This window comes from Engystomops pustulosus, chromosome 1 (genome assembly GCF_040894005.1).
Source record: "Engystomops pustulosus chromosome 1, aEngPut4.maternal, whole genome shotgun sequence".
NCBI classification, from domain to species: domain Eukaryota; kingdom Metazoa; phylum Chordata; class Amphibia; order Anura; family Leptodactylidae; genus Engystomops; species Engystomops pustulosus.
In genome coordinates this window covers 121,536,553-121,548,116 of record NC_092411.1, presented here as the reverse complement: position 1 = coordinate 121,548,116, position 11,564 = coordinate 121,536,553, and the positions used below count along the sequence as shown (strand labels likewise).

General features: G+C 38.8%; 1 protein-coding gene across 6 annotated transcripts in view; it reads right to left on the bottom strand.

Moving 5' to 3' along the window:
• Window positions 1-1,146: 1,146 nt before the first annotated feature.
• Window positions 1,147-11,564, bottom strand: part of LOC140132776 (programmed cell death 1 ligand 1-like) — a 32,335-nt gene continuing 21,917 nt past the window's right edge. For 5 of the 6 annotated variants that reach the window (XM_072151987.1, XM_072151955.1, XM_072151965.1 and 2 more), the window contains 5 exons: window positions 11,046-11,411; window positions 9,647-9,937; window positions 6,404-6,499; window positions 3,120-3,245; window positions 1,147-1,811 (listed from right to left, as the gene is read on the bottom strand). In XM_072151987.1, the coding sequence (XP_072008088.1) occupies window positions 1,771-1,811; window positions 3,120-3,245; window positions 6,404-6,499; window positions 9,647-9,937; window positions 11,046-11,411 (920 nt within the window). In that variant the 3' untranslated portion in view covers window positions 1,147-1,770. The remainder of the gene's footprint in view (window positions 1,812-3,119; window positions 3,246-6,403; window positions 6,500-9,646; window positions 9,938-11,045; window positions 11,412-11,564) is intronic. The other variant, XM_072151997.1, reaches the window with a different exon arrangement.

Sequence of the window (11,564 nt, the reverse complement as noted above, 5' to 3'; positions counted from 1 at the left end):
CCAGAGGCCCATCAGAAAACACCACAATTTGGAAGCTGCTAGAGTATATTTCCTGGGGGATAATGAAGAGTGGGCCCCCAAATTTTTTCTGGTGGGCCTAAGGAAACCCACTCCGACACTGATCATAGTCATTGATGACTATTTGTCATTGACAAGGATAATAACAATATTCCTGCAGCATCTACAAACGGTAGAGTCTGTAGCTGCCCATGTGATGCAGTGCTATGGAATCATTTTAAAAATAACTTGTCCAGGTGGTGTCTGATTAGACCACAGATTAGACTGGTCTGCAGTGATATGAATGTCTCACAAATCCTAAATTAGTATTATGTATTACAATCAGGTTTGGGGCACAGGAATGAAAACAAAATTTCTTATTTACACATCAGTGATTTGGTCAGTGTCCTGCGTCAGTAAACGTGAGTAAATGAGTAAATGTGAAATAAAACCAGGAATGAAGAGATACTACATAGAGATAATGCAGTAATCTGAAACAACTCTGTGTGTTCATGATCTGCTCCTGGTTTTTGCTTACAATCACAGAGGCAGAACACTAACTAAAACATTGGGGGATATTTATCTGAAGTGGCAACCAATCAAATCTCAGCTTTAATTTTATAAACAGCTGTGGGAAAATGAAAGCGGAGCTCTGGTTGCCATGGGCACTTCTGATAAATCCCTCAAACAATTAACAAATGTTAAGGCCTAATATGTAATTTATCCTTCTATAGGTAAGCCAAATAGCCGCTTCCTATATTAAACCCACATTCATGTTACATTCCAAAAAAGCTTAAAATTTAAATAAAAAGAATTTCTCTATCATGTAGCCCTGAGGGCAACAAAAACTATTAGAGCAGGCTACACACCCCCCAAAAACTGTTATTTCAGGCCAGCATTCTAATATACTGCCAGAATGTTAAATATAATGAATTTGTAGTCAAAACAAGAAATGGATCCTAAACCCAGAAGATATTTTCATTATATATTTTCTCTCTAATATCAACTCCTTTGACTTATTAAATACTGATGCAAAAATAGTTTTGCATGTAGACTTAAAGATGAATAGATTACAGAAATGTTTTATTGGTGTTTTATTCACTTGTAAACTTAAATGAACAACACTGATGAAAGTTTTCTGACCTTTTTATTGTAACCATTATGTTCCATAATTCTATAAATATTGGAAAGAATTGAGGTAATTTCACAAAGTAAACTGAAGAAACAGTACATGGCTTATTTACCAAGGGTCGCGGATTGCACTTTTGTCAGACTGTTCGTCTTTTTCGGGGATTACATGGCTTGCACAAGTATTTAACAGGTGTCTGTGCTGGGGGGGCGTGCCGTCAGACGATCCCACTGATTTGTACTGAGCGTGGGATTTAACTTTAACTAAATTGTGTATCAAGCCCAACCACTTAAATGCACCACGAAAAAGAAGGTGAACTCCATTGGACCTGAGCTGGGAAGCAACACATGCAGGATATCAGGCGCACAATCTTAATGAATCGCGGCACATCGGACAATGCACTTTCGGTGAACTCCAGCGGATGGGTAAGTAAATGTGCCCTATATGTTTTTTTCCATGGTTTCTCAGTTTTTTCAGTGCATTTTTTTATATTGGTAACATAAAAAAAAAACTAAAGACTAAAAACAGAATTCCAGATTCTGGACCAGCCAAACACATAAACTGAATTAAGTAAACATTCTCCTCTCATAAAGTGCAAGTAAAATATTCTCCATTTCTTTGAAGTTTCATCATTAGAAAGATTTTCAGGAACTGTTCAGGAGTGTTGTGACCGTGTTTTCTACATCTGTAAAATGAAATGAAACCAGCAATGATTAAAACCTCACAATATTAAGAAATGTTAGTTGTTTTCTTTACTGAACAATATTATAAAAAAGGCCTTCAATTTTCAAAGTGGCCATCAAATGGGTTGTACCAAATTTGCATGTTATTCCCTATGCTTCTGGGAACAAGCTGATTAGTGCAACCAAAAAGAAAACAATCCAGATTATGGGGGCCCTCCCATTTAATACTGTGGGTGTGGCACTTATTGAGAAGCAAAGCACTTGGACATGTCCAGCACAGTTTGACCCTCCTTGTCCAATTTGCCTGCTTGACAACCACTCTACTGGGTGATGTTTCCTACATTGACTAAAGTGAGGGAGAAGTGAAAACAGGAGTTAAAGGGGTTGGCCACCCTTTAACATAAATTGCCCATGTGTCTATAATGACTTTATGATATTTCCTGAATGTTCACCAATTGATTCACCATCCCTGTTGCTTCCTTTAGTGCTGTGTGCAGACTCTCTGTGCACTCTGTAGGATCTCAGTCACAATGGAAGCTTGAGGGAATCACAGTCTCAAGGAAGCTTTATAGTTTGCTAATGGCAGCTAAGCAAAACCACTCATCTCTAGCTTCACAGCCAAAGATTGCCATCAGAAGACATTTTCCTATAGTGACACTCCTATTGCAAGTCATTTTCAGAGCAATATGGTTAATGACCTGCTGTGATGATTTTCCCCATAATTATGTACAGAAACTAAAATAAAGTAAAGCAGATTAGAAAGAGAAAAAAAATAAACATTGCAGCATCTGGTTTTAAGATGTGAAATCTTGTGACTATGACTTGAGGCACAAACGTGTTCATTTTATTAAGGCTCCACGCATGGAAAAGTGAACACTACATAGAAAATGACTGCTGATGTAGGCAGTCATCATGTTCATGGCGCTGTGATACACAGTGCCTCACATTCCTCTGCACAAGGGCTTAATATCTTAGTTCTGTCTACGACATCCTGAACCTAAAAGCAGATTTACATTTCTTTAGGGCTAAATATAGCTCTCACATATACAGAACATTTGAGGATGACTTTATATGATGTGTGCTGTTAAAGATAAGAGTACCTACGGATTTAGGCAGGGGCACACAACTATTTTATGTGTATGTTTCTCTCCAAATAGATGTTTTTCCCAAAGATAAGCCACAGCCAATGGTATTTGAGGTTTTCCCTACTCCCCTGTGACCAAACCAAGTGTGCATGTGTATGGGGCAGTAGGGAGGAATAGCTGTTTAGCCAACAGGTATTCATGTGAAAGAGAGAGTAAAGTATTTACCAACAATTGTATTTTCTGCTTGGCTTCTGATATATACACTAGGAAAATTCCTTGTGGATGACGCATTATCCTTTTTCATGTAAAAACATGTTCCTATCTGATAAAATCTTCTGTATTGTCCTGATACTGCAAATGCAAATGCAGACAAACAATAAACTTTTTTAAACTAAACAAAGTCTACATTCTGCAATGTTTATCAAGTCATTTGAACAGTACATAGTAACAACATATGTGGCAAATCTATAACAAAGTCCAATAGACGAGCTATGGAGGATGAAAAAGATGAAAATATATATATTGTAGTCACTGAAGATTTTCTGTTACCTCTTGGGGATGATCTAATCTAATAATATATATATATATATATATATATATATATATATATATATATATATATATATACACACACACACTAAATATAACTGCAGGATAAGACTACCCAACGTTTGCAGAAATTTGTAATTATAGGGAACCTGTCACCAGGGACCTCATTTTCACTAAAGACCAGTTGCAGAAGCCCATTGCAGTGCAAATGTGCCTTTCTGCCTTTTCGAAGCATTTGCATTACAATATAATTTTGTGTTATACCTTACTTTGCACCCACACAGAATCCTCTGTCACAGGGATTTGCTTTGGTTTGATGCATTTCAAAAAACAACAGTCTGCAGCACAGACAAGTCACATGTTGTTTTTTGAAATGCATCCAAACCAAAGCCCAACCCCTAGGACTTTACAGAGGATTTTGTCAGGGTGCAAGGTAAGGTATAACAAACAATTATATTGTAATGCAAATGCTTAGAGAAAGCAGAATGGCATATTTTCAATGTAGCTGTAATGGGCTTTTGTAACCTGTCTTTAGTGAAAATGAGGTCCCTGGTAACAGGTTCACTCAGAAGCATTTAATACTGTGGCCTGAAGGGCACTGTACTCTCTTGGTTTTCTTCCTATCTCTCTGATCGCACTTTCAGGGTCTTCTTTTCTGGATCTTTCTGTTCTCTTCCTGTAACTATCGGGGGCTTTTCAGGGCTTAGTCCTAGATCCTTTCTCTTTTCTCTCTATACTGCCCCCACCGGACAAACCTTCAGCAGATTTGGTTTCCAGTATCATCTCTATGCTGATGATTCCCAATTATATACTTTTGCACGTAACATCACCCCTGCCCTAATCACCCTCATCCAAAGCTCTGCATTATGCTGCACTTCCCTATCTCTCATCTCAGTCTATCGCCCAAACCCGTGCTCTACGATCTGCCAGTGAAGTTAGATTAATCTATTCCTTAATTTGAATCTCTCACAACACCAGGACTTCTCGCGAGCTGCGCCAATTCTCTGGAATACCCGGCCCGGGACTATGAGACTAATATCCACCCTCCAAAGTTTCAAAGGTGCTCTTAAAAACCATCTCTTTAGGAAAGCCTGTAACACTTGCTAAAGGCCTGGTTCGGGAAGTAAGAGTTCTCCCGGATAAGTTTTTCAGGATGGGACAAGGAAAGCCTCTTTCCTTATCCTTTCCTGGAAAACTTATTTGCATATTCTCCCAGAATCCCCTAGTGGAGCATCAGTGGCTATAAAACTTCACACACCTTTAAGGCGGTCCTAATTATCAGTCTTTGTAAGGAGAACTCATGCTTCCTGACCCTAGTCAAAAACCTCTCTCAGCAAAACCAGTTCCCTAAACTTTATTGAAAAGACCCAACCAGTGCTGCCTACAGTTGCAAATCTTTTCTATCTGGAATAGATATACTGGTTTGGTTTTAATCTTGCATCATGTCGTAAGGCTTCCTAAAGGTCATGTTTGATGTCAATGGAGCTGCCTAAAAGAGGCAAGGTTTTCCTTATCCCATCCTAGAAAACTTATTTGCACATTCTTGCTAACTGCATGAAACTTCAACTCTCTTTACTTACCCATCCTGTGTCCTCCTCCCATCTGTATCCAGCAAACATCAGATACCAAGCTCAAGGCTTCACTGCAGTCCAATTGACCTTGGACTTTATATATAAAATGACGGCTGATGTCTGGTTCAAGCAGCAGCATCTTTATTTTTTATATCATTTTCTTCTATTCGCTTATGAACAATGGCTGGTCCATTATACAAGCTTTTCAGTTCTTATGTCATCCCCTTCATCCTCATAGACTGTAAGCTCTTGTGAGCAGGGCTCTCACTCCTTTTGTTCCATATGAATGTTTGTGCGCTGTCATGTTTTATTTTATTTGTATATGTCCCCTATGATATATAAAGTTCTACGGAATATGATGGTGCTATATAAATAAAGATTATTATATTATTATTGTATCACTTTAAATGCAGTGGTTTACATAGCCATTTACCGGCTGTTGCAACAGACACTATTATACCTAATCGCTTTGTTTCTATATTCAGTCTCTTTGTTTTTTTCAGTGGAGAAAAGCTGGCTACAAATAAAGACATTGGGGGAAATTTTTTATACCTTTTCCAGAATCTCCAATGGAGACTATAGAATAAAATCCAAGTTTTAATAAATTCCCTCCAATGAGGGAGGTGTATAAAAAGTGTTGTGAATAGCGCAGAGTCTTATTGTGCACCAGGTTAATAATGCTGGATGATTTATCTGGAGTAGTTTATAAATGTGAAGTCGAACTTTAGATCAGCTATTAGTTGGCCTAGTTTATGTCTGAATTTTATGGTTCTCAGACTGAAAATTCTGGTGCCCAGGTTAGGCCACGCTACTTTTCCCACTCCAGAATTCTGCCATAGGTTGTTGTATCCCCCCCCAGTGTACCGTCTGGCATGCATCATCAGGATAGATGCCCTCTAACTTTTCCTCTACATCTTTGTGCATGTTATGATTTGAAGGTTCTTAATAAATGTGTTTTAAAATTTGGAATTATAACACATTTTTTCAGCACCCTTCTCTAATTGGACCCGGCCCAGACCTGGGTTTCGGACCATCAGAAACCAGGAACCATGTATTACAATAATGTTGAATTGAGAAAACTTTTTGGTTTCTTTTCTGTGGCTTTATTTATCATACAGATGAGGATGAGCGCACACTGCGGCAGATTTAACTTAACTTACACCAGAAAACTGACACAGGTTATAGCAAAAATAGATGCCAGTTGCATACTGTACATACAAACATTTCAGTTCTGGAACTATTAAAAGGCCAGTATTCCTGTGCAAGTTGAGCCACCGTGAAAGAAATTTCACTTCTAACATATGAACCCTCCTGTCTTATAACAATTTTGTTTTTTCTTTCTGATCAAAAAACTAATATGTTACTGTATATATAATTCCATTTACTTACCATATACTACAGCTGTCAAGAAAAAAGCTATAACAATCAATATTGTAAAGCTGGCCAATAGCATTTTCCATTCTTGAGATTTAGCTTTCACATTCTCTGTAAAATAAAATAAACAATGCTAATTCAAAACAAAACATTCAAAAAATACTGATTTAAAGAGGACCTGTCACCCCAAATTAGTGCCCCCATCCAAACATACCTTATGAATCTACTCCCCGGCCCCTTTCTAATGCTGCCCATTTCAAAGCCCTGGCATTAATCAAACTTTAGTAATCGGTGCTATAGCATATGACACATAACATACATGATATCCGAACGACGGGCGGGCTTATTCAATAGGGGGACGTCCAAGCACTCCTCTTCTCCACAGGCCGCCACTCTCCGCCACTTCTTTTCCTATGCACTAGATGCCGACGATCGTGGCATCCAGTGCGCAAGTGCTGCAGTCTTAATGCTCTCGGGAACTTACTAGCATGCGCAGCATGACGATTGGAGCCCAGGGGAGTGGCGGCCTGTGGAGAAGAGGAGTCCCTGGACGGCCCCCTAATGATTAAGCCAGGACTTTGAAATGGGCAGCATTAGAAAGGGGCCGGGAAGTAGATTCAGTTGGTATGTTTGGATGGGGGCACTAATTTGGGGTGACAGGTCCTCTTTAAAGGGAACCTGCTCCAGAGGACGGTTTTTTAGTTGTGCCCAGGTTCCCATAGACACATTAAATGCAAATGCAAAACAGTTTTTATAACATCACTGACCATAACAGGTTATCTAAATAAATTATATTAAAGGGGTATTCCAGAAATAAGCATAATTCATATAGAAATATAAGCTAAGCAGTGGTGGCTAACCTATGGCACGGGTGCCAGAGGCGGCACTCCAAGCCCTTTCTGTGGGCACCCGGGCCATCACCCCCAGCACACCAGACAGGACTCAAAGAATTTTCCTGCAGTTCTAAGCAACTTGGAAGAAAAGATGCTGCTTTCAGTCATATTTTAAAGTGATACTTACTTGGCTACTTATGACTGTAGGAAGAGGGGAATGTGTAGACAGGGCCGAATTATCTCTGAAGGACTTCCTGCGGGCCCCATGATTCTCTGTGTACAGAAGGACACTGGAAAGAATCTACAATGATGCAAATTTTCCCTCTTTCTTTCTACTGTGCTCAGGAGGCCAATATGATTGAATGTTGTTGAACAGGATGCAATAAGTAACTGCTTTAATTTTTGGTGGCACCTTGCGATAAATCGAGGGTTCGGGGTTGCAGTTTGGGCACTCGGTCGCTAAAAGGTTCGCCATTGCTGAGCTAATGTGTAATTAGTTGTTATTTAAAATTTTGCTGAAAAATGCTGTAATGAGGATTAAGGGGGTGAATATAATGGAGAATTAAAATGCTACTGGCCCTTTAATCAGTCTTTTGATTTCCTCAGCGCAGAGCAGACACAGGACAAAAGATGGTCACTGGTCACATGTCCACATCACATGTCCTGCACCTGCCTGAGAAGGTCATGTGATCAGCACTAAGTTTGGCTGTAATCGGTTAGTTGCAGTGCATCCAGTATGGCCAGTGTTGTGGTAAGATGTCATCTCAGTGGGGTAATGTGCAGTGATGGCAGTAACACATCATTACTATGGTAACAGAGCAGGACAGTCTGTTACATCATCACTGGATGCAGAACCTGAGAAGGAGGAGTTATTGAGAGCTAATGGATCATGGGACTTGTAGTTTCCAGCAGCGGCCATCTTGGTGATAACTTTGTCTACTTTACAGAGACCATACAATCAAACTATTTAAGCTCCATTTTGTGAATAATGACATTGAGTTTTGTTATATTAATTTATTTATAGCATTATGGGTTTTTGTATCAGATGTTCACATTTCCAGTATACCCCTTTAAACTTTACCTGGCTCCCTGCCAGCTTTCATACTTGAGTCACAGGGACTAATGAAGGGAGCAATGCCCTTCCCCACAGGAAAAAGCTTATCATCCTTCACATTCAAATCCTCCATCCTCCCTTTACCAATGTTGCTAGCAACCTGACGCGCTATGGGATGCCCAGAGAGAATTGAGAAGGGCCTGTCTCTACTGTTATATGAGCATGGAAAATACTAGATGCTGACTGGTGAACCATGAGATTTGCTTGCTGCAGTCAGCAAAAATAGGTGGAGAGGGAAGGAAGGATGTAGATTTTGAATATGAAGGATGACAAGCGTTTCCCTTAAGGGGGAGGACTCTACTCCTTTCACTAAAGAATGAAAGCTGTCTGGGCACCAGGTTAAATAAAGTGAAATTAAATTTATTTTTATGACTTTTAAAGTCAAGGAAGTTATGAAAACTGTTTTGCTTTATGCCGACTATGCCCAATTTTGTTTTTGCATTATCATTTTTTACTCCCCCACCTTTAAAAATCTGTAACTTTTTTATTTTTGCATGTAAGAAGCTGCATGAGGGCTTTTTATGCATAACAAATTGCTTGATGGTATTTAATATTCCATGTACTGGGAAGCAGGAAAAAAATTCCAAATGTAGTGAAATAGTAAAAAATACATTTGCACCATTTGCCCAAATGACATGTCTACTTTATTCTTTAGGTCGGTACGATCAAGGGGAAACCAAATTTATATAGGCTTTATAATCTTTTCATACATTTACAAAAATTAAAACCTCCTGTACAAAAAAAATTGGCATTTTGCTATGTTCTGGTGCTAATAACTTTTTCATACTTAATTGTACAGAGCTGTGTGTGGTGTCATTTTTTTCAACTTTTGATAACGTTTTCCATGCTACTGTTTGGAGGACTGTGCTGTCTTTTGATCACTTTTTATTGAATTCTTTATATTTTGCAAAATGGCAACAAAATCGAGATTTTCGACTTTGGGTGCCATTTTCTATCACGGGTAAACGCAGGGAATAAATGTTATTATATTTTGATAGATCGGACATTTTGGGATGGCCCTCTGGTGACAGGTTCCCTTTACATGTTTCAGTATTCTTGATAATTGTTTCAGACAGTATTTGTGTTTTGAGGAAGGACTAGGACACATAGTGGGTGTGGTTTCCCAACTCTCCCCCAATCTCTGAAATAAATTCTATTTCTCCCACTTAGAGTTGAAAGTACATATGCATGCAGGTATTTCACTGTATTTTATGGTTCATAAGTTCTGTTTCAGATACCTGATATTTATCTTCAGGAAAGAATTTAAAATACTCAGCCTTCTCTGACTGCAGCAACAAAAAATATGATTACCTGATATTGTGACACTGAGAGATGTTGCATTATGAGTGATTCCATTCCAGAAACTGCAAGTGAGTTTTCTATAAGATGTAGCTGGGATTCTGACCACACTGGTGACATTAAACAATCTGTCTGCAGTTAGTATGTAGCTGATATTATGGGCCAATGTATGATTCTCTTTATCCACCGTCCAATTGACCTGGGCCTCTGGATATCCAAATGATTGACATGAAACTTCCTTGAGTGTTTCTCCAAAGGAATTAACCACATCTCTGATTTGTGTCGTAATCTTCTTATATGGTGCTGGGGAGAGAGAGATATTATACCACTAGGATATGATGACTGTTAAATATATAATGAACTTCTGGCCCTTTTTTTTGGTAATTAGGTAGGAGGAGGAGTAGAAAACAATGGGGGTCATTTACTAAGGGCCCGATTCGCGTTTTCCCGACGTGTTACCCAAATATTTCCGATTTGCGCCGATTTTCCCTTTATTGCCCCGGGTTTTTGGCGCACATGATCGGATTATGGTGCATCGGTGCCGGCATGCACGTGACGGAAATTGGGGGCGTGGCTGTAAAAATAACCGATGGATTCGGAAAAACCGCCGCATTTTTTTTAAAAAAAGGTCGCTGGACTCGCGCTTACCTTCAATCGGTCCGGCTTGGTGAAGATAAGTGCATTCCGGGGGAACTTCAGAGCAGCAGCAACACCTGGTGGACGTCAGAGGAACTGCATTGGTGAATCCCGGCCGGACCCGAATCCACCGCAGAGAACGCGCCGCTGGATTGCGAATGGATGGGGTAAGTAAATTAGCCCCAATGACACGCTTTTTATTTGTTATAAGACCCTAATGTGTCAAATCAAACTTGTTTGATAACGAAGCAAAATAACATAGAGCTGAACTGAAGCAAGGATCAAGATGATATGCTTGCTACACATCCATTGTCAAACTTCCATCATTAGTTTTCATTAGTTATGATCTATTTTATTTCACTCTTGCCTGAATGGCTATTTTAACAGGAAGAACCACATAAGACTAAATTCACACTACCATTCCTTACCTCCGTTAAGAATGGAGGTTTAACAGAGGTTTAATGTACAGTTAAAAATCTGATTGACATCAATATAAATTTTATGTCATCCGTTATGGTCAGTTTTGTCATGGATTCTTTATCCGTGCGCTTTTTTTCAAACAGAGGAAAACTACTGCAGCCTCTGTCATTGTTTCTGTACAAAAAACGGATAACGGATTCCTGATTTATACTGCTCAATTTTGATGGTAGATTTTAAGCACATGATAGCTATAAATCTAAGCAATAAATGATAATCAGTTTTGTAAACAGTTTTACAAAAACTATCAGTTTACTAAAGTATGTATTTTATAATTATATAATAGAAAACCCATTACCTTGCACTTCCAGATTTATCACTTTATAGTCTGATCCGTGAGAAGATATAATGCAGACATATTGACCTGCATCAGTCATCTTTATGTTATTGATGTGAAGAATAGCACTGCCCTTGTGAAGTTCATTTGATAAAAGCTTCATACGGCTATTGTCATCCATTTCCTGCAATATTTCACTATCTTTGCCATTTATATATTTCACTACTTCCACAGTGTTTATGTTATCTTTGATGCGTTTCCATAAAATTGTTAGATTTTCCACATTTGTTTCCTGGTCCATTTTGAATTGACATTCCATAGATATATTTCCTCCATATTCTGCAATGTAGTGCGGCTTTCTTGCCTCCACTGTAAATAACCCTGAAACTTAAAACATACATAATATCAGGAAACAGTATCCGTATATCTTGCATGATACATGTTAGTCTGTTTGCTGTCTTACTTTGTAATGGTTTGTCTTGCTGCCCCTATGCTAGCACTGAAGTTTCTTAGAGACAAATTATGCACCCAAATAGAAAG